This window comes from Podarcis vaucheri (genome assembly GCF_965113315.1).
Source record: "Podarcis vaucheri genome assembly, chromosome: 10".
Lineage (NCBI taxonomy): Eukaryota > Metazoa > Chordata > Lepidosauria > Squamata > Lacertidae > Podarcis > Podarcis vaucheri.
In genome coordinates this window covers 76,709,300-76,730,831 of record NC_138748.1, presented here as the reverse complement: position 1 = coordinate 76,730,831, position 21,532 = coordinate 76,709,300, and the positions used below count along the sequence as shown (strand labels likewise).

At 47.1% G+C, this 21,532-nt stretch overlaps 1 protein-coding gene across 1 annotated transcript; it reads left to right on the top strand.

Moving 5' to 3' along the window:
- The first annotated feature begins 913 nt into the window (after window positions 1-913).
- On the top strand, window positions 914-8,868 carry LOC309541821 (lysozyme C, milk isozyme-like). Its single transcript, XM_082239966.1, has 4 exons — window positions 914-1,138; window positions 3,334-3,495; window positions 6,585-6,663; window positions 8,560-8,868. The coding sequence occupies exons 1-4, from the start codon at window positions 1,003-1,005 to the stop codon at window positions 8,624-8,626; spliced, it is 444 nt and encodes a 147-aa protein (XP_082096092.1). The 5' UTR covers window positions 914-1,002; the 3' UTR covers window positions 8,627-8,868.
- Window positions 8,869-21,532: the final 12,664 nt, after the last annotated feature.

Sequence of the window (21,532 nt, the reverse complement as noted above, 5' to 3'; positions counted from 1 at the left end):
CAAATCCCCTAAATGTGCAGCTCAGGATGTTTGGGCGGCCGAGGAGAGTGACAGATGAATATATACATGTTGTTGGTCCTTACCTCCAAGTATCCTGGGAGATGGTACATAAGATCTGTGCAGAAAATGAGAAATTGCCCAGCTACAAAGTATACCCTCCAACATTTATCTGATGAAAATAGGAACGTCCCATTCCATAACGATAATTTTGCTATTTATACCCCACAAATCTTACTGGGTTGCCCCAGTCACTCTGGGCACCTTCCAACATATATAAAAACACAATAAAACATTAAATGTAAGAAACTTCCCTGTACAGGATTGCCTTCAGATGGCTTGGGGGGGTCAGATAACTCCATACCCTCCAACATTTCTCCAATGAAAATAGGGACAGCCTAAGGAAAAGTGGGACATTCCGGGGTCAAATCAGAAACCAGGATGGCTTCTCTAAATCAGGGACATCCCTGGAAAATAGGGACACTTGGAGGGTCTGGTAATGTATCTATTTTTAAAATAATTATTCATATGTTCTAAGATAAGTCATCTAACCTTGTGTGAAGCCTCCAAGCTGGTTGGTTGTATATATCACCTCTGGGGCCACAACAGTTCAACCCTTAAACTGTAGTTGCTGGGAGGGAAAATTATAGCTGGAGTATTCTGGGATTACAGCCTCTGGGAATATAAATATGAGATTGTATCAGTTCTCATGTAATATGTGGCAATGGATGTTTAAATGTTGATTAAGGCACTTTTAAAACTTGTGATTCTGTGTTTAGTTTTTCTGCCTATTTTAATTTTATTCCATGATGAGTACTGGTAAATGGTGAGATTTTGTTTTGTGTGCAGGTCAACTCAGAACTGCAACATTTTTTGCTATTGCCACACATGCACATATCGCAATCACCATCCTGTTTACCTTTTGGACACTCCAGGAACTCTGGACTATAAAAGCCACTGGGAATCCAAGGGAACCCAAACATCACTCTCCAGGGACTTGCAGAGATGACGGTTGTGGCCCTCACTCTCTTCTGCCTCCTCATTTCGGTGAATGAAGCCAAAGTATTTGAGAAATGTGAACTGGCTGCACTTCTGAAACGGGCTGGGCTGGATGGATACCATGGCATTAGCCTGGCCGACTGTGAGTTTGCTCTTCCTTTCCCTCCATCTTTGCATTTTTAGGTGTTTGGGGACAAATCCTGCCCAACCAGGATCCAGCCCAGAATCATTTTCGGTATGAGGCTAATGTTTAACTAGAGTTTTTGAAACCCTGATTAAACATACTAGTGGGGTGGGAGAGTGGGAAATAATGCCAATATAAAAAAGAAGAAGTAAAGGACCCCTGGATGGTCAAGTCCAGTCTAAGGCAACTCTGGGGTTGTGGTGCTCATCTCTCTTCAGGCTGAGGGAGCCAGCGTTTCTCCACAGTCAGCTTTCCAAGTCATGTGGCCAGCATGACGAAACCACTTCTGGCGCAACAGGACACCGTAACGGAAATGCTGTTTACTTTCCTGCCACAGCGGTACCTATTTATCTACTTTCCCTGGTGTGCTTTCGAACTGCTAGGTTGGCAGGAGCTGGGACAGAGCAACGGGAGCTCACCTCGTTGAAGGGATTCGAACCATCGACCTTCTGGTCGGCAAGCTCAAGAGGCTCAGTGGTTTAGACCACAGCGCCACCCACGTAGCCAATATATTTCACTCCTGGCAACAAATGCACCCCTTTGCTTTCAGATAGCTCATGGGTAGATGAGCCTAAAAAGCCTGGGACATAAGTTTCCATGGCCCTCTTGCAGCTATGGAGGCTCACCTAGCAGAAGCAATGTATTTAGCATTAACTTTGGAAGTGTACACTCGATTCCAACCTAACTAAGGCTCCTGGTGTATATTTTGCTCTAGAAGGCTGAGTTTTGTCAGAATTGAGTATACATTTCCAGAGTTAATGCTAAATAAATTATTTCTGGTAAATAGGCCACCATAGCTGCTTGAGGCCGTAAAAAATTGTGTCCTGGGCTTTTTAGATTCATCTACCCATGTACTATCTGAAAGCAAAGGGAAGCACTGATTGCCAGATGCGATTCCCCCCCCCCACTCTCTTACCCAACTAGTATACCCCATTGTGTCCAGCTCTAGGCAGCACAATTTAAGAAGGATATTCACAAGCTGGATATTCATGAGCAAGATTACCAAGGATCTGGAAACCAAGCTTTATGAGGAATGGTTGAGGGAGTTGGGTATGTTTGGCCTGGATAAGAGGAGACTGAGAGGAGATATGATAGCTATCTTCAAATATCTGAAAAGCTGTCACAGGGAAGATGGAGCAAGGTTGCTTTCTCCTGCTCCAGAGAGTAGAACCCAAACCAATGGATTCAAGTTATAAGGAAGGAGATTCCAACTAAACATCAGGAAGTGCTTCCTGATGGGAAGAGCTGTTTGACAGTGGAACAGTCTCCCTCAGAAGGTAGAGGACTCTCCTTTGTAGGGAGTTTTTAAGCAGAGGTTGGATGGCCAGGGATACTTTAGCACTGCAGGAGGTTGGGCTAGATGACTCTTCCAACTCCACAGTTCTATCATTCTGTGATTCTAAGAGCTGTGTCTCCTCCCCGCTTCCACCTTCACTGAGGATTCAAGGGGGGGGGCTGCTTTGCAAAGCACATCACTCCAGGGCACAGTAGCATCAAATCCTTTGCTCATCAGCTGGTAAATGGAGGATTCGTTCCTCCTGGGTACTGGTTTACAAGTGCTAGGGCATGGGTAGGCAACCTAAGACACGGGGACAGGATGCGGCCCAATCGCCTTCTCAATCCGGCCCACAGACGGTCCAGGAATCAGTGTGTTTTTACATGAGTAGAATGCGTCCTTTTATTTAAAATGCACCTCTGGGTTATTTGTGGGGCATAGGAATTCGTTCATTATTTTTTCTCCAAAATATAGTCCGGCCCCCCCCACACAAGATCTGAGGGACAGTGGACCGGCCCACGGTTGAAAAAGGTTGCTGGCCCCTGTGCTAGGGTTACCTGCCTCTCCCTCTCCCTGCTTGATGCCCCACCCAATAGCCCCATATATGCAGCAGTCCAGGGCTGCCTCCACTCATCTTGGCAAAAGCCCAGATCAGTCGGGTTCAGTTCAGGCAGTGCCTGAATCCGATGCACAACCCTAAACGTTTCTTTTCAATGCTGGTTTTTTTTAAGTCACACACATTTGTTACAGTTAACTGACAGAATGTTTTAAAGTTACCTTGTTTCAAGTTATTGCAACTTTGAAGGGGGGGGAAATAATCTCCCTCTCTCCTCTGCCCCCTCACACGATGGCCCTTTTCCTTCTCACTTTGTTCCAGGGATCTGCACAGCTTATCATGAAAGCAAATACGAAAGTAGCGCTGTGGGGCCACCAAACACAGATGGCAGCCAGGACTATGGGGTTTTTCAAATAAACAGTCGCTATTGGTGTGACAATCAACAGGGCGAAACAGCCAATGGATGCAGAATCTCCTGCAGTGGTAAGCAACTTGGTGCCATACGGATGGCCAGCAAAAGGCCTCTGCAATTTTCCAGAGAGGATGGGTTGTGTTTTTGAAGGAAGCACCCAATTTGTCTCCCTTCAGTTACCATTCTCCCTCTGCAATCCACACGCTCTCTTAGAAACCTCATTCCCCACCTTATCACGACATTTCTATTGCCACCCACCCCCAAGACATCCCAGCTTGTGCCTCTGTTCGAATAAGCAAAGACCAGGGACAGGCCTAGCCTTGCTTTGTCCACCTCAACAACCTCGGGCTTCTCTCTTGTTGCCCTGACCTGCAGTCCAGAGGGCTCCCTGCAGTCCAGAAGGTGAGGCCAGCCTGCTTGGGAGACCTGCCTCGTCACAGGTTCACAGAAGCAACGACGAGGGAGGACAAATCTGTCAATTCCAGTCATTATCATTGCTAATATTATAATATTATTATTCTTTAAAAGGCTCTAGATTGTTTAATCAGCCAAAGGGGGTGGGCAGGTGTGGGGGACTCCCTGGTCCTGAATAGGGTCACTGTGTCCCTGAAGGACCAGGTGCAGAGCCTAGGAGTCATTCTGGACTCACGGCTGTCCATGGAGGTGCAGGTCAAATCTGTGTCCAGGGCAGCTGTTTACCAGCTCCATCTGATATGCAGGATGAGACCCTCCCTGCCCACAGACTGTCTTGCCAGAGTGGTGTATGCCAGATGGGTGGGGTATAAATAAATTATTATTGTTATTATGGCGGCAGTGAAATCTTCTCGCTGAATGGCAGGAGATGCTGTCATACCCACTTCCCCCCCACCATACAGTGATAGTAACTAATGCATGGATATTGTCTTGCTTATTCCTGGTGTCTGTGGTGCCCTATAGAGGTCTCATCTGTTGCTCATACATCCTGCCCCTGTGTCCTTTGCCTCACCCTTGCAACTCCACCCCCACAGCAGTGGCCATTTAGAAATAGCCTTACAGTAAGGCAGTTTCTCATTTTCCCTGTCTAAAGTTCAGTTCTCCATATTTCTGCCTAAAATTGTTTTGTTTTTTTAAAAGTAGCACATTCCTTTGCATTTTTGGTTGCATTTGTATGCAACTGTAACTAATGTAATGCATCTTTCTATGTTGTTCTCATTAATATATGGGTTTTCCCCTACCATGCATTTTTTTTATAAGATATTTATTAAAGTTTCACAAATTATATAATCAAATGCAACAATACAAAACAAACACAAACAATAAAAAACAAGTATAATTTCAAATCCTTATTTGCTTAAAACCTACTTCACCGACCTCCTCATACCTCCCCTTTCTGCATTCCAATTTCAAATATTTAGTTCAGCAAATCCTCACCCTTAATTTTATCTAATTGTTAACCTTTCTTTTCTTTTAACTTAATCTTTACAGCTGTAATCCACTTACTTTCTAAAGCCGCATCATTTTAACATTAATTTTACAGTGTTTCTTAAGATAGTTCTTAAATTTCTTCCAATCTTCTTCCGCCGTCTCTTTTCCCTGGTCTCAGATTCTGCCAGTCATTTCTGCCAATCCCATATAGTCTATCACCTTCATCTGCCATTCTTCCAAGGTGGGTAGATCTTGCGTCTTCCAAAACTTTGCGATGAGTATTCTTGCTGCTGTTGTGGCATACATAAAGAATGTTCTATCTTTCTTTGGCACCAATTGGCCGACAATGCCCAGGAGAAAGGCCTCTGGTTTCTTAAGGAAGGTATATTTAAATACCTTTTTCATTTCATTATGTATCATTTCCCAGACCATGTATATTATTTGGCTGGAGAACTGCATTGAAAGATTAGGAATGATAACTGGATTTAGAGATTTTGAAACTGTGTTTTGAAAGGCATCTGTCTTTAAGATTGCATATTATTTCAGGAAGTGCAAATAAGTTCACCCCCTGTTCCTTGCCAACAGCTGTGTCTTGCTGGAGAAGCAAATAAAAACCATTACCTATCCCTCTCCATCAGAATAGTTCTGAAGAATTGCTCCTCTTTGCCCCCAAATCCAGTTCTTGAACTTAGATGGGAAAGCATCATCAACACAGTGGCTCCTTCTGCTCCCCTTTCTCCAAGCGTCAGCCAAGAATGGAAGGGGAGGCAGTGCATCTTGAATGCCCCCACCAATTAAAAAACCCACTACCTATTCCCAGACTCTTTAGCCCCCCATGATTCTAATGTAAGAAAATACATTTTCAGGCTTTCACCCATCCATAATGACAGCCAGAATGCTTTGAGTAAGGTGAATTAATTGTGTGAATAAGTAGCACTGTTAGGATTCCTACAGCTGTTACTGAGTAGCTAGCACAGGGTGGAATCTAACACAGCCCTAAATAAATGTTCCATAAGCCAAGGATTTCTGTTTCCACATTGGAACATTATGCCCCTCTCCTCTCCCAGCACGACCCCTCAATCTGTTCTAAGGGTAACCCTGACCCTCTGGAGCAGGGCATGGGGCACATAAGATGAGGGGAGAGGGGAAACCTTTCTCTTGAACTTGCAGTCACTATAATTAACCCCCACACAGGGAGGGAGAACTTCAGGGCAAATGTGGCCTTCCAGACCTATCTGTCCACCTCGCATGACTTTCCCTTGACCATGCCCTCTCTCAGGCCCTCTTCTGTGTGCAGCCCAAGTGCTTCACCTGAATGTGCCCTTGAATTGTGATGAGACCCCCTTGCTTGCCTGCCTGGAGGATAACGAGACAAGATGGGGGTTGATAACTCTGACTGCTCTGTGGCTACTGTAGCTGGCTGCATAAAGAGTCCTATCTTTTGACCCACCCACTTTTGCCTCTGCACTAGCATGTGGCCCCCATAAGACTTCCCAAGAGGAATTGTGGCCCTCAGGCTGAAACATACTCTCCAGCCCTGCCCCAATATCTGAAGGCCAGTTCAAAGGGGAAATGCTCTAAATGCTCCCCCAAAGTATTCCGGCTTTGCGTTTGAAAGGAAAAGCACTTCCACAATTCTGAGGCAACCCAATGTATCCTTCCTGAGTGCAAAGGCAGGATGTGCTTTATGGGGTTGGAAAAAAGCTCTTTAGAAAACCAAATACCCTCCTTTTCTTTCTGCTAATTTTGTCAACAGCTTTCACAAATGACGACATCACAGATGACATCGAGTGCGCTAAGACAGTTGTTCGTGACCCCCAAGGGATGGATGCCTGGTGAGTCTTGCTAACTTCTCACTGCTGGCAAGACTCAAAAGCAGCTGAGATTTCAATTGTTGTGACTGCATAGAGACATGTCTTTCACTAGGCTTTGTTGCAGCTGGCAGCTAAAGATGCTTCCTCACTAGGCACTGGTGGTGCCTCAAAGATGCTTCCTGAAACGTACAGCAATGACTTTTGGTGGCTCTTGCCTGTTGGGAGCTGTAAGTACCCAGCTGTGAGTTTAAGGGAACAGTCTAACAACTGAGCCACTGTAAAGCAGTGGTCAAAAGTGATGGACCTGGGAGGCCTGAGTTCAAATCCCAGCTTACAGTGGTGTAGCATGGGTTGCCAGCACCCTGGCTGTGCTGAGGGGTCAGTGGGAGGGAGGGAAACAGATGAAATACACATGCGCACTGCCTAACAGTCTTGGTGTCACGCTGGAGATTGCAGCTGCAGAGATTAGAAGAGTTGTTCCGTTGTCTGGAGAGGTCACTTCCTGGTTCACACGGATAAACCATTTCCAAGAGAGCCCTGCAACAGAAGGGCACAGCAGTATTGAGGAGCACTTGAGGTGGTCCTTGAGGTATTGCAGTCTTGAGCCAGTGGGAGAGTCTGATTTCTTCCAAAGCAAAGTCCTAATAAATGCCTGGCAAATTGCTGGGGAACATGTTCTTACATTCAAGGCCACTACAAGGCCTGGCATAGCACAGCACAGCAAGCGGTTCAGGATGCTGCCAGAGATGGTCCTTCCACCTGACCCCGCTGGGCTCTTATTAGGCTCATGTACTGCAGCTTTCCCATGGGGGTAAAATGTGCTTTATGGGAAAACTAGGAGAAGGGAAACAATACCAAGGATCTTGAGCAGCTTTCCCCAGCCTGGCGCCTCCCAATAGTTTCCATCACCTTCAGCCAGTGTGGCCAACGGTCAGGGATGATGGGAGTTATGGTCCAAAATATACAGAAGGCACCAGGAATGAGAAAGCTGGTTTTTAGCATGCTTACAGTTCCATGACAAATAAGGTTTCATCCAGTAATTCTGGGGTGTGGATAGGTAGACTCTACATTGACCCCCAGCACTGATCATTCTTCTGATGGAATTGCACCTCAATATGAAGGTTCTGGTCTAATGTTCAAAGGGAACTGATTAGCATTACAAGTGATAATATTGAATTTACTCCAGAATGTTTTTGGCTTTCTATGTTTACAGGGTATAATGAGCTTATCAAGTTTAAGAACTTAATTTTGCATTTTCTAATTGCAGCCAGATAAATCATCACCTGACAGGGGGGAAATCTGGGTAGCTTAAACTTAACATTATAGTACAGACCAGTTTGGATTTTAGCAATAGAAAGAAAATTGCCCTTAAAATGCAGATTATGCAAGGAAAAGAGGAAAATAATCATTTTACACCACTGAAAGAACCTTGTTACACATGCATCTTGTAAGACTTACAAAAATACACCACAAGGGCAGTTATAGGCATTTGGCAACTTTAATGTATGTAACATGAACTTGGGAATGATTTATTTCTTGAAGAAGCCATGATGTGCCTTGTAAATTGCACCAGTCCCTTTGTTGTTAAAAGAAAAGAAAAGAAAAGAAAAGAAAAGAAAAGAAAAGAAAAGAAAAGAAAAGAAAAGAAAAGAAAAGAATCAGGGATGGGTTTTAAATAGATTGCAAGGGAGCAGGAGGGGCACCAGGGGGCAAAACATTATGTGGTTCTGTGGTTAGTCTGGCCCAGTCAAGGTCACACAGTGAACAGGAAGAAGGAATGAGCAGCTGATGCTGAGACCTCACTGGGAAGCTTTCTGAGGTTCTGAAAAGCAATCCATTTCACCCATTGCAGTCCAAAGAGCAGTCGCCTTACTCCCCACCATCCTCATTTTTTGCTTTCATTTTTCTTTCTTTCAGGGTTGCTTGGAAGAACCATTGCAAAGGAAAGGATCTCTCCGAGTGGACAGCTGGCTGCAGCCTTTGAGCTCCATAGTCCTGTATGAGATCCAGCATTTCTCTGGATTTTCCCTTTAGTGACAGTGATCTCTGCAAGCAAAATCCAGCTGCTTCTTTCTATACAAGCATTTACATACTGTAACTCCCATGGTGCAGTAGAATAGCTTTCTTTCTACAGGAAGGAGAGAATGTATTTTTAAAAAATGGAGTGGGCAGCGATCTTGCTTGCCATTGTGGGTTTCTCTGCTTTAAGAACTTCAATAAATTGAGTCCAGTTAGAACTCTTTTCCTGTTTGATGGGTGAATGGGAAGGATAAGAAGCAAGAAGCAATCAAACATTGCTCTGTTCCCTGATTCCACTGAGTACTTATTGATTATTAAGGGGAAACTATTATTATTTTATTATTATTATTATTATTATTATTATTATTATTATTATTATTATTATTATTATTTTATTTATTTATTTATTATTATTATTATTATTATTATTATTATTATTATTATTTCATAATTGGGAGGCAAGGTAAAAAAAAAAAGATAAAGGACCCCTGGACGGTAAAGTCCAGTCAAAGGCGAATATGGGGTTGCAGTGCTCATCTTGCTTTCAGGCCGAGGGAGCCGGCGTTTGCCCACAGACAGCTTTCCGGGTCATGGGGCCAGCAGGACTAACCCACTTCTGTAGCAACGGAACACCGTGGCTGAAGCTAGAGCGCATGGAAAAACCATTTACCTTCCCACCGCAGCAGTACCTATTTATTTACTTGCTCTGACATGTTTTTGAACTGCTAGGTTGGCAGCAAATTGAGAGGTAATTTGGGCTGCACCACAATACCTGTGCAATAGTATCCAATAACCAGCATGGACAAGCTGATGAATTGCTGATTACTTCCATAACCATGCTAGTCTCTGGGAGGTATAAACTGTGTAGATACAGAGCACTTCCGCCTGACCCATGCCTGGAAAGCACAGGTCCGGAAGTTTTCTGCTTGTCCTGTGCTTTCTAGACACAGGTTTTGCCTTGGGCCTGCTGCTTTCCCCTGGGAAACCTGCTCTTTAGCTCCAAATCAGAACAAATAGCATTCCACAGAAAATCCCATTGCTGTTTGTTTCAATTCAGCACAGTTCTCTTTAGCTGACTGCAGTCTCTGGGAGCTCGAATCCAGGAGTTTGAGAGGGAGATCCGGAGTGCTATTTCACAGTGTGCATAGGACCAAGAAACAGGAACAAAAAGGGAGCTGATGCAGTGACCTGCAATATCTGTGCCATGTTTCATGGGTATAGCCAGGATTTTTGTTGAGCTTTTTGGGATAGATTACTCCACCCACCCACCCCTTGGCTATGCTCATTCCATGTTTGTCCTCCTGCCTGTGAACGTGCAAAACTCCTCCTCCAGCAAGTGCAAGCTGGTTGTCTTGCTGGAAGAGAAGGTACAGCAACTTGAGGCCCAACTATCCACACTTTGGGCTAATGGGAAAGATGAGGAATTTCTCGATAGAACAGAGTGAACTGTCCTGGAACAGAGATGACAACAACAACAACAACAACAACAACAACTTATTATTTATACCCCACCCACTTTGTGCGGCTCCCAACAGAATATTAAAAACACGATAAAACATCAAACATTAAAATCTTCCCTAAACAAAGCTGTTTTCAAATGTCTTCTAAAAGTCAGATAGTTGTTTATTTCCTTGACATTTCTGTGGGATGTAATCCACTGGGAGCAGTCAAGTACATCATTCCTCGTTTTCCTAGAGTGGACATGCAAGGGGATGTTGGCCCAGCCAGTCGGAACTTCCTGTTCCTCCTGGCCTGGAGCATCCTTCCTTTTGCATGTGACTAGTGGGTGGGAGTGACCTTTCCAGACCTGGTCAAAGGCCAAGGCATGCTGCCACTCTCTCCTCTTTTCCATCTTCTTTTCATCCTGCGAACTTCCTGGACTGAACTCCTGGCTGCCAACCAAGCAGTTCCCCAGGTCAACTCCCTTAAGGGATAAACCTAGAATCATAGAATCATAGAGTTGGAAGAGACCACAAGGGCCATCGAGTCCAACCCCCTGCCAAGCAGGAAACACCATCAGAGCACTCCTGACATATGGTTGTCAAGCCTCTGCTTAAAGACCTCCAAAGTAGGAGACTCCACCACACTCCTTGGCAGCAAATTCCACTGTCGAACAGCTCTTACTGTCAGGAAGTTCTTCCTAATGTTTAGGTGGAATCTTCTTTCTTGTAGTTTGGATCCATTGCTCTGTGTCCGCTTCTCTGGAGCAGCAGAAAACAACCTTTCCCCCTCCTCTATGTGACATCCTTTTATATATTTGAACCTGTTAGTATACAGTAAGTTTGTAACTTTAAGCCTAAAACCTGCCTTCAGGGGTCACACTGTGCTCTGCCTGATCATGAGTAAATTTAAAAGGGGATCTTACCAGGAACATACAATTCAATCTGAGGCAGATTGAATTGCATAATAGGAAAAGGTTCTTACAAGCCTGCAACCAGCTTTCTACTGAAGGGGAATGTAAACTCTGCTAAGTAAAGGAACTTCCTAGTGCAAGTTAGGAAGGATATTAATAAACAATATATCCTCTCCTGCAACCCTGAACATTCCCGCAATCTGATGGGAGGGCATTCCACATGGCGGGTGTCACTTCCAAGAAGGCCCTCTGCCTGGTTCCCTGTAACTTCGCTTCTTGCAGGAAGGGAACCGCCAGAGAGCCCTCGGTGCTGGACCTCAGTGTCTGGGCTGAATGATGGGGGTGGAGACGCTCCTTCAGGTATACTGGACCGAGGCCGTTTAGGGCTTTAAAGGTCAGCACCAACACTTTGAATTGTGCTCGGAAACGTACTGGGAGCCAAAGTAGGTCTTTCAGGACTGGTGTTATATGGTCTCGGCAGCCACTCCTAGTCACCAGTCTAGCTGCTGCATTCTGGATTAGTTCTGGTTTCCAAGTCAGCTTCAAAGGGAGCCCCACGCAGAGCGCATTGCAGTAGTCCAAGCAGGAGATAACCAGAGCATGCACCACTCTGGCGAGACAGTTCGTGGGCAGGGAGGGTTTCATCCTACATACCAGATGGAGCTGGTAGACAGCTGCCCTGGACACAGAATTGACCTGCGCCTCCATGGACAAAATGACTCCCAGGCTGTGCACCTGGTCCTTCAGGGGCACAGTTACCCCATTCAGGACTTCTGTCTTGTCAGGATTGTTACCAGAAAAATCCGAGGGCTCCATTGGACAAAATAAAGACACCAACCAAGATGATTTGGAGCAAACCAGCAGCCTGTAGGCTTGGCCTTTATTTGATACTGTCATGACAGGACTCCCACCACCCACCAGGTGAAGCAAAATGGAAGCCCCGAACAAAAGAAGACCCCAACTTTTATTAGTTTCTAATCCCCTGAGTTACACCCCTAGAAATACATCATAAGTACATCATGACTACATTAAAAACAGGAGGGGTCAGGGGAGGGGTTGCACAGGCAACCTGAGTATCATGACACCTGGCCGGTGCCCCTTCTCCCCTTCCCCATGAGTCCTTTTCAGAAGGCAAAAGGGTAGGTGCAGTTTCCTGCACCCTGAGGGGAATCCGATCACTGTTCTTTTGTCATTGTCCGTGTTGAATCCACTCGTGTATGCAGTCCGTTGTGTTCTTGATAGTCTTGTGTCTGAGCCCATCAAGATGACTATCAAGGTTGCCATGCCAACTGGGAAGGGCTGCAGAGTACGTGCCCTCTTGCTCAAGGGATTATGGCTGACTAGTATCAAGCCACCCCCCTTTGATAGTCCTTGTCATAAGAAGTAAAATAAAAGTGGTCCGGTGCAAATCCGACGTACGGCTGATTTATAGTGAATTTATGAAGAAACTGTCCAAAGAGTTCAAAAGGCATTTTCACTTTTCCGGAAGCGGCTTGTTACATTTTGATTAGATCAGTCACGGTCAATTAAATCCGGAAACTTTGTATTTGAGAGCTGTCAAAGTATAGAGAAGTGTACACCTTTGCATGCAGTACCTGCGTGGCCACCACAAGGGGCGCTGTTCGCTAACGCTGATTGGCTGAAGCGGCAGCCGATTGACCTAGGGTTCAGAAAACTGGTCTACCCATTATAAGAATAGAGCGAAGAAGGGTTTTATGGTCAACTCACGAAAAAATATACATGAAAACAAAGTGGTTCCGTGTGGAGCTGTCAAATTAGTGCTTCCTTATTTATGGAAGGCTTTTCAGGGGATGCCCCTCTAAAAGGGACATCTCCAGGCTCGGGGAAGGTGGGAAGTGTGTGTGTGGTGCTTGTGCATTACAGTGTAATGAAGGGGGGGGTCTCCTGCTACAGGATTCAACCTCAATCTGTTAGCCACCATCCATTCTGCAACTGCCTCCAGACACTCACAGAGGACATTCACTGCCTTCACTGGTTCTGACTGAAAAGAGAGGTAGAGCTTGGTATCATCCGCATACTGATGAACACTCAGCCCAAACCCTCGATGATCTCTCCCAGCAGCTTCATATCGATGTTAAAAAGCATGGGGGAGAGGACAGAACCCTGAGGCACCCCACAAGTGAGAGCCCAGGGGTCTGAACACTCATCTCCCAACATCGCTTTCTGGACACGGCCCAGGAGGAAGGAGCGGAACCACCGTATGACAGTGCCCCCAGCTCCCAGCCCCTCAAGACAGTCCTGAAGGATCCAGCAGAACTAGGAAACAGCTTTTAATTTTGTCCCTAGCCTGCCAGAGGTCGTTAACCAGCTCGACCAAGGCAGTTTCAGTCCCATGATGAGGCCTGAATCCTGATTGGAAGGGATTCAAATGGTCTGCATCCTCCAGGTGTGTTCAGCAACCACCTGCTCAATCACCTTGCCCAAGAATGGAAGATTTGAGACTGGACGATAGTTGGTCATATTGGCCATATTGGCCGGGTCTAAAGATGTTTTTATGAGAAGTGGTTTAATGACCACCTCTTTCAGCAGGTCTGGGAAGACTCCCTCACAGAAGGAAGTATGGCGGCCAAGAGGGCCAAAATGGAGCCCGGCACGCTTTCGCTACGCACGCAGCCTTCTGTGCCGATCACGGAAACGTCCTCCTGCCTCTTTGGCCGGTTTAGCAGAGCGAACACAGCGGTCAGAAGCGATTGCAGTGTGTGGATAATAAATCAGAACAAGGTGTTCTCTTATCTTCTCCAGCCTTTAATCGTGTAGCATAACATCGTAAATTTCACCCGGCTAAAGCTCGCACATCTTTCCTCTCGCAGAGCGTACGAGAATGAACACACACAGAGAAAGCCACTCCCGTATGTGTATTGCAGCCACGCCTCAAGATGTGGGAAATCACTCAGAACTCTTAACCCTGTAAGTTCTGAAACCCTTAACACCCCCTCTTGTCTTGCATCTTGAGGGAAACTGTGAACACCTATTTACAGACCTCTTTGAGTTCAACTCACCTCCCGTTGCCTTTTGCCTTCCTCTGGCATCTGTCCCAGGCAACTGTTGAACCCCTTCAACACTCCCAGAATCGCATTGTGTGAAACCAACCCACGCACTGGTGACCTCAAACCTCTCAGGTGGAACCCCCTTTGTGGTGCGTGTTGACCGTCTGAGCACAAACTCAGGTGCTCCTCCTGACCCACTGGGGTCAGCAAGCGTGTCCCCTACATCAGAAGACTCCCCCTCTGACTTGCTGCGTCTTCGGGCCTTCTGGACTTTGCTAACAGGATATGAAGGCTCACTCTTGGGTTCTCTCTTAACAGCCTGTGGAGAAACCCAACCCTGTGCTTGACCCTGATCAGAGACCTGGTCCTCAGCAACAGGCTCAGCCTCTGCCTCTCCTTCCTCCTCAGAATCAGACAGACATTCTGAGAGAACGTCAGGACCATCATTGAGTCTTGACCAACCATCCTGCTCACAGAACTCAGCATGCTTACTGATCAGAAGCTTGGTCTGATCACCACCTGGGTATGCAAACTTCCACCCATTTGTCGCAGGTTCATACCCACAGAAGATCATTTCCTGGTACCTCGGACCACCTTCCTTCCGTTGAGCCGTTGGTGTAGGCACCCAAGCCTTGGAACCAAACACACGGAAGAAATGCACCTGTGGCTTTTTCCGGTGAAACAGAAAAAACGGTGTGTCACCTATAACTTGGTTATAGGACCTGTTAAATGTAAAGCTGGCAGCTTTCCAAGCTTCACTCCAAAAGCTCTGAGGCAACCCAGAGTCACACAGTAGAACCCTGACAGCTTCAGCCAGTGTTTTACTCCTGTGCTCTGTCACGCCTCTCTCCTGAGGAGACTTACCACCCGTCACCTGGTGACATATTCCCTTTTGCTTGAAAAACTCCTTCAGAGCAGACCCAGTAAACTGTGACCCACAGTCGCTCTTGAACCCTTGCACTTTGGTGGAGAACCTTAGTTCCACCTCCGCAACCCAATCTTTGATCAGTTGCGCCGCCTCGCCTTGCGTCCTGAGCGAGAAAGACCAACCGTTCTGACTAAAATCATCTGTCAGCGTCAGCACAAACCTGGCCCCACCCAGACTCGGACACTCCATGGGTCCAAACAGGTCTGTGTGTATAAGCTCAAAAGGTTTTGTGGTTACCCTCTCCACCCTGGGATAACTGCACCTTTGTACCTTTACCTTTCTGCATGTCCTGCACTCTAGGGATTTCCCACATGCTTTGAGTTTGCAACCCTTAGTGCAGCTGGGCAACTTCTGAACATCTTCCAAACTGCTGTGCGACATTCTCCTGTGCCATAAATGAACACAAGAATCATGACTGGGAACACTAGCACACTGCGCCTGTGCTCTTTCGGCATTCCCCCCACCCTCCAGAGGTGTCTCCAGAACAAAGAGATTGTTCTTGCATTCCACACTGACAAGCTGTTTCCCCCCTCTGGAAATGGAACAGACATCATTTTCAAAGCAAACCTTGTACTCTTGCTTTACAAGAGCAGGTACAGATAACAGGCAACAATGCATCTCTGGCACAAGGTAGCACTTCAGCTCCGCCTGCAAAAAGGAAACATAAACATTTGCAACGTTAGACAATTGCCTTTGTGATCCATCAGCAAACACAACAGTTTTCCCAGCTGAAACAGCCCTGCAGTTCTGCATCCCGACAGCAGGTGTCTCTCTAATCAGGTGATGACTCGCTCCTGAATCTATAATCCAGCGCACCACCGTGTCCTTGCTGGAGTTGTTCTTTAGGGTTGCCATGGAAGCAGTGAGATGATAAGCACAGTCTCCCCTCTCTGAGTCACATCCTTCCTTTGCGTTCCCACGCTAGCCTCCTCTCCTGGACTGGTTCCCATGGGAAACGACCTTGGATACATCCTGCCCGGCCTCTCTGCTCCTCTGTGGACAGGATCTTTTGAAATGACTGGTGGAATTGCAGACATAACACTGACGAGTGGGAAAAGCCTGAACAGAGCTTTCAGCTGGCTTGCCCCCCCCCTGCAACTGGACGGGCTCCCTGTGCCAGCTCTGCCCTCTCTGACACGGCGTTCCTGTTCGTCAGCCAAGCATCCTGTCACGTACTGCAGAGTAAGATCTGCGGGACTCATCGACTCCAAAGTTAGACACAAATTGTCATAACTTTTGTCCAAAGAGCTGAGCAAAATATAAACCTTCAGCTCCTCTGAAAAGTTGACTTGCAACAGCCTCAACTCATTGAAAACAGAGAGCATCTCAGTAACATGCTGTCTGATGTTGCCACCTGGACGCAACTTCATCTCAAACAAGCGTCTAGTGGTGTGGATCTTTGCACCAGCCGTGGTCCTGTGGTACACTCTCTCTAGAGCCTCATAAGCTTCCTGAGCAGTGTCAAGACCCTCGACCAAAGGCAGCTGTGAACCCTCCAAACTGAGCACTATAGCTCCCAGGGCTTTCTGGTTGCACCTTTGCGAAGCATGAGCAGCTGCTACATCTGCTGCCGATGCGCCTGCTGCAGCCTGTAGAGGGGGCCCCTGGGTCGCCTCCCACAGCCCCTTGGCTACCAGCCAGGCCTTCAGCTTCCGGCTCCATTCTTGCCAGTTTTGTCCGTTTAATTTTTCGAAGGGGACGGAATATGATTCATGACTGTCTGCCATCTCCTCCCCCGGGGCTGAGCGTACTCACGAACAACAGCAGTAGCTCCTTCCAGCTCCCAGCAGATCAGCTTCTCCTCCCAGCGAGCTCCTTTCAGCCTCAAAGAAAGCAAAGCTCTAGCTGGCTCCAGCGTCTTCACAGCTGGCTCCCCCACACATGGGACGTCTCTCCTGCAACAGCTTCAAAGCTTTGGCTAATTGCCCATAACCTATGGCGGCCAAGAGGGCCAAAATGGAGCCTGGCACGCTTTCGCTACGCATGCAGCCTTCTGTGCCGATCACGGAAACGTCCTCCTGCCTCTTTGGCCGGTTTAGCAGAGCGAACACAGCGGTCAGAAGCGATTGCAGTGTGTGGGTAATAAATCAGAACACACACAAGGCGTTCTCTTATCTTCTCCAGCCTTTAATCGTGTAGCATAACATCGTAAATTTCACCCGGCGAAAGCTCGCACATCTTTCCTGTCGCAGAGTGTACGAGAATGAACACACACAGAGAAAGCCACTCCCGTATGTGTATTGCAGCCACGCCTCAAGATGTGAGACGTCACTCAGAACTCTTAACCTTGTAAGTTCTGAAACGCTTAACTGTATTTTTTGCACCATAACACTCACTTTTTTCCTCCTAGAAAGTAAGGGGAAATGTCTGTGCGTGTTATGGAGCGAATGCCTGCGGATGGCGGGGGGGATCTGCTGCAGTCGTGAGCAGAGGATCCATGGTTCCCCTTCCTTCCCTCCTCCGTGGCTCGCTTTGCAACAGCAAAGCGGGAGAAGAGCCGCTGAGTGGGGAGGAGAGAGGGACAGAGAGCCTGCTTGCTTTAAAGGAGCAAAGCGGGAGAGGAGAGGAGCCTTCTCCTCTTATACCCCTCTTCTGCATTATTAACAGCATCCTTCTCCACCCACCCCACGCGTGTTCCTTGTCCCTTGAGTGCTTTTCCTTCCCTCCCCACTTAAAACGTGGTTACAAAGCATGGAGCCACATGGATCCTCAGGATTTTTGCACTGGGTCACCCCAAATTCACCATCAGATCCTATAGCATGTCCATGGCTACAGCTTGCACCAAAAAAATCATGCACCCACTATTGCCTGGGGCCGCAGTGGTGCAAAAACGTGGTTACAAAGCATGGATCCACATGGATCCTCAGGATTTTTGCATTGGGCTACTCCAAACTCACTGTCAGATCACATGTCTGTGGCCACAGCATGAACCACAAAAATCATATATCTGCTGTTTCGTTTAGAATATTTTTTTTCCTTGTTTTCCTCCTCTAAAAACTATGTGCGTGTTATGGTTGGGTGCGTGTTATAGAGCGAAAAATACGGTATTTGCTACCCTGCATTCACCATCTATCATATGTTTATGTTTTATATCTATGCTATCTTTTTCTTATTATATTATGTATGACTGTAACATAGTATGTGTTGACAACGAGATATGACAGAAAAGCCAAACAACAACAAAAGGGGAAGACCACAGATCTGGGCACAGATCACAACTCACACCTGTGCACATCATAGCCTTTGCAACCTCGTGCCTCAGATGTTTGGGACTACAAGTCCCATCATCCCCAGCATGCAGGAGAACCATGTGAGGCTGAGGCTGATGGAACCTTTTCCAGCTTTACAATCTTCTTATTTAGGTGAGGTGACCAGAACTGCGCAGGATTCCAAAGGTGGTCACACCATAGGTTTGCATAATGGCAAGACGATATTGGCAGCTCACATTCCTATCCTTTTCCTAATGATCCCTTGCATGGAGTTCATCTTTTCCACAGCTGCCGCACACTGGGCCCACATCTTCTTGGAGCTATCTACTATGACTCCAAAGTCTCCTTGATGGTCTGTCACCACCAGTTCACACCCCATGGAAGGTACACCAAGAACGTGCAGGCCCTGGACCCCTACAGGCTGCTAACATTTGCAGGCCTTTGCACCAAGTTATCCAGTTTCCCATCAGTAATCCTCATGTATGTTAATGAAGTCATAGTCCTGCTCTCTTCTGCCTTGGTAAGATCCCACCAGTTCTGGGCACCACAATTTAAGAAGGATGTTGACAAGCTGGAACATGTGCAGAGGAGGGCAACCAAGAGGATCCAAGGTCTGGGAGCGAAGCCTGATGAGGAATGGTGGAATGGAGGCAGTGAGAGATTTTACTTTCTTGGGCGCCATGATCACTGCAGATGGTGAGAGCAGCCACGAAATTAAAAGACACAACAAACAAATTAAAATTAAACTATTACTTCCCTTGATCTAGATGCTATACTCCTATTGATGCAGCCCAGAATTGCATTGGCTTTTTTAGCTGCCGCGTCACACTGTTGGCTCATGTCAAGTTTGTGGTCAACCAAGACTCCTAGATCCTTTTCACATGTACTGCTCTCAAGCCAGGTGTCACCCATCTGGTATTTGTGCCTCTCATTTTTTTTGCCCAAGTGCAATACTTTACATTTCTCCCTGTTAAAATTCATCTTGTTTGTTTTTGCCCAGTTCTCTAATCTGTCAAGGTCGTTTTGAAGTGTGATCCTGTCCTCTGGGGTGTTAGCCACCCCTCCCAGTTTGGTGTCATCTGCAAATTTGATCAGGATGCCCTTGAGTCCATCACTCCTTTAAGGAGTCTCAAAGTGGCTAACCATCTCCTTTCCCTTCCTCCCCCACAACAAACCCTCTGTGAGGTGAGTGAGGCTGAGAGACCTCAGAGAAGTGTGACTAGCCCAAGGTCACCCAGCAGCTGCATGTGGAGTAGCGGGGAAGCGAACCCGGCTCACCAGATTACCAGTCCATTGCTCTTAACCACTACACCACACTGGCTCTCTCAGTGGGACAAATTAACACCCTCACTGTAGAGTTGAAGCAAATTAACCTTTACTGTTCAGCCTAACTAATTTCTGTGATAAAAACTGTGAAGGTTCCCAAGTCTGACAACCAGCCAGACACCTTTGCTGCTCTATGGAAAGCCTCCCAGCTTATCTATGCCTTCAAAACTTGGGAACACATGTGTCAGGGGTTCAGGAGCAGAGGCGAGGGCAAGGGAGGAAACAGAGAGCGAGGGGGAGGAGGCAGAAGAAAAGATGAGTGATGACGACGACCCGAGATCTCCGAGTCTTTCCAGTGAATCAGAAGATTCACAAAAAGGAGCACCAGTGGCCAGGGCAAGGGGGGAGACTAGGGGGACACCCCAGGAAGAAAGAGCCAGAGGGGACTCAGAGGGGAGCAGTTGGAGATCGGGACCAACGTCACCGCCAGAGAGTAGGAAAGAGGAAGAGCGCCAGGGAGCAAGCGCTGGCAGCTCGCAACAGGAGGGAGGGCACGAGTCAGGAGTGGCCACACCTTCATCGGGGAGCGAAGTGACGGTTAGACGGAAAGTGGAAGGTTGGGCGCGCGCGCCAAGTTCAAATGCACAGGAAGGTGGCGCAGTAGGCAGCCCGGAAAGGGAGCCAGGTCCTAAAGCCCGGCGCAAGGAGACAGGAGAGTCAGGGGGGTCAGCGTCAGAAGAATCCCGGAAGGAAGAGACCCAGGGGGGCAGAGGGACCCAGAGGAGAACTGTCAGGCGGAAAAGGTGGAGCAGGGCTAGGATATTAAGTTGGTGCGCAAGGGGCGGAGACTCAGACGGAGCTTCGCCGATCTAAGCATAAGACGTAGGGTTGCACGCAGCAGCTTGAGAATGGAGACTGTAACTCAATAAAGACTTTTATTTAACGATCGCTGGCTAGCGTGATCCTCTGTGAGCTAGGATCTGGAAGTAACCCTGACAACATGAAAAAAGAGATATGCTTATTCAGTATAAGAGAAAGCCAGTTGAGGAGGAACAGTGTGAAGTTGTCCTTTTGTTGAACAAAATATTCCAATGTGACCAATGTTGTCTGTCCTGAGGAATGCTTAGCTTTGATATACAGAAGCAAACCAGTTTTCAGTCTCGTTTCTGTTCTTATTGGAATTCCCCAGCATCTTTACTCCTCCCACAGCTCTATTTCCATGTCCAGGAGCAGAACATGTTTAATCAGCCCACAGAGGTGGCCAGAGATAGCTGCCCCAACCTTCCTTCCCAGTGCCTGCTTTCAGAAGGCAACCACTGGATAACCCCCAGACCCACACGTGTGTGTGTGCGTGTGTGTGCGTGTGGAGTATCAGTTCATTAGGCTTCAGAAAAACTGAATTTTTAAAATGTCTCTACTTTTGATACATATAAAGACCTTCAAGCCAGGCTATCCTAATTTTGTACCATGAGCTGTTATCTTTGTCTCGCAAAAACACTTTCCGGAGTGTCTGCATAAGAAAGGGAGACATGCCTTGCTTCATGTCCTAAACTCCCTCAAGGTAAACCCGTATAAGGAAAGAAATGCAAAGGGATCACGTGCAGCGAGGTGCTGCTTAGAGAGAGTTCTTTGTGAGCTTGCTTAATGTATATGCAATTAAGGAAAGACCATAAATGGTATGCTAATAGGGCGATGTAGCCTAGGATAGGAGGGATTTTGCCGCTGTGGGTTAAACCACACAGCCTAGGACTTGCTGATCAAAGGTCGGCGGTTCAAATCCCCGCGATGGGGTGAGCTCCCGTTGCTCGGTCCCTGCTCCTGCCAACCTAGCAGTTCGAAAGCACGTCAAAGTGCAAGTAGATAAATAGGTACTGCTCCGGCGGAAAGGTAAACGGCGTTTCCATGCGCTGCTCTGGTTCGCCAGAAGTAGCTTAGTCATGCTGGCCACATGACCCGGAAGCTGTACCCTGGCTCCCTTGGCCAATAAAGCGAGATGAGCGCGCAACCCCAGAGTCGGCCACGACTGGACCTGATGGTCAGGGGTCCCTTTACCTTTACCTTTATGCATATGTAGTGCCTTAAGAGATAACAGAAATGTATATATGAA

Bases quoted from the DNA above. Each gene is read 5' to 3' on its own strand.
- LOC309541821 (XM_082239966.1), top strand. From the start codon at position 1,003: ATGACGGTTGTGGCCCTCACTCTCTTCTGCCTCCTCATTTCGGTGAAT. The intron at 3,496-6,584 runs GTAAGCAACTTG...TTTTGTCAACAG, and splicing joins ATGCAGAATCTCCTGCAGTG to CTTTCACAAATGACGACATC. The intron at 6,664-8,559 runs GTGAGTCTTGCT...TCTTTCTTTCAG, and splicing joins CCCCAAGGGATGGATGCCTG to GGTTGCTTGGAAGAACCATT.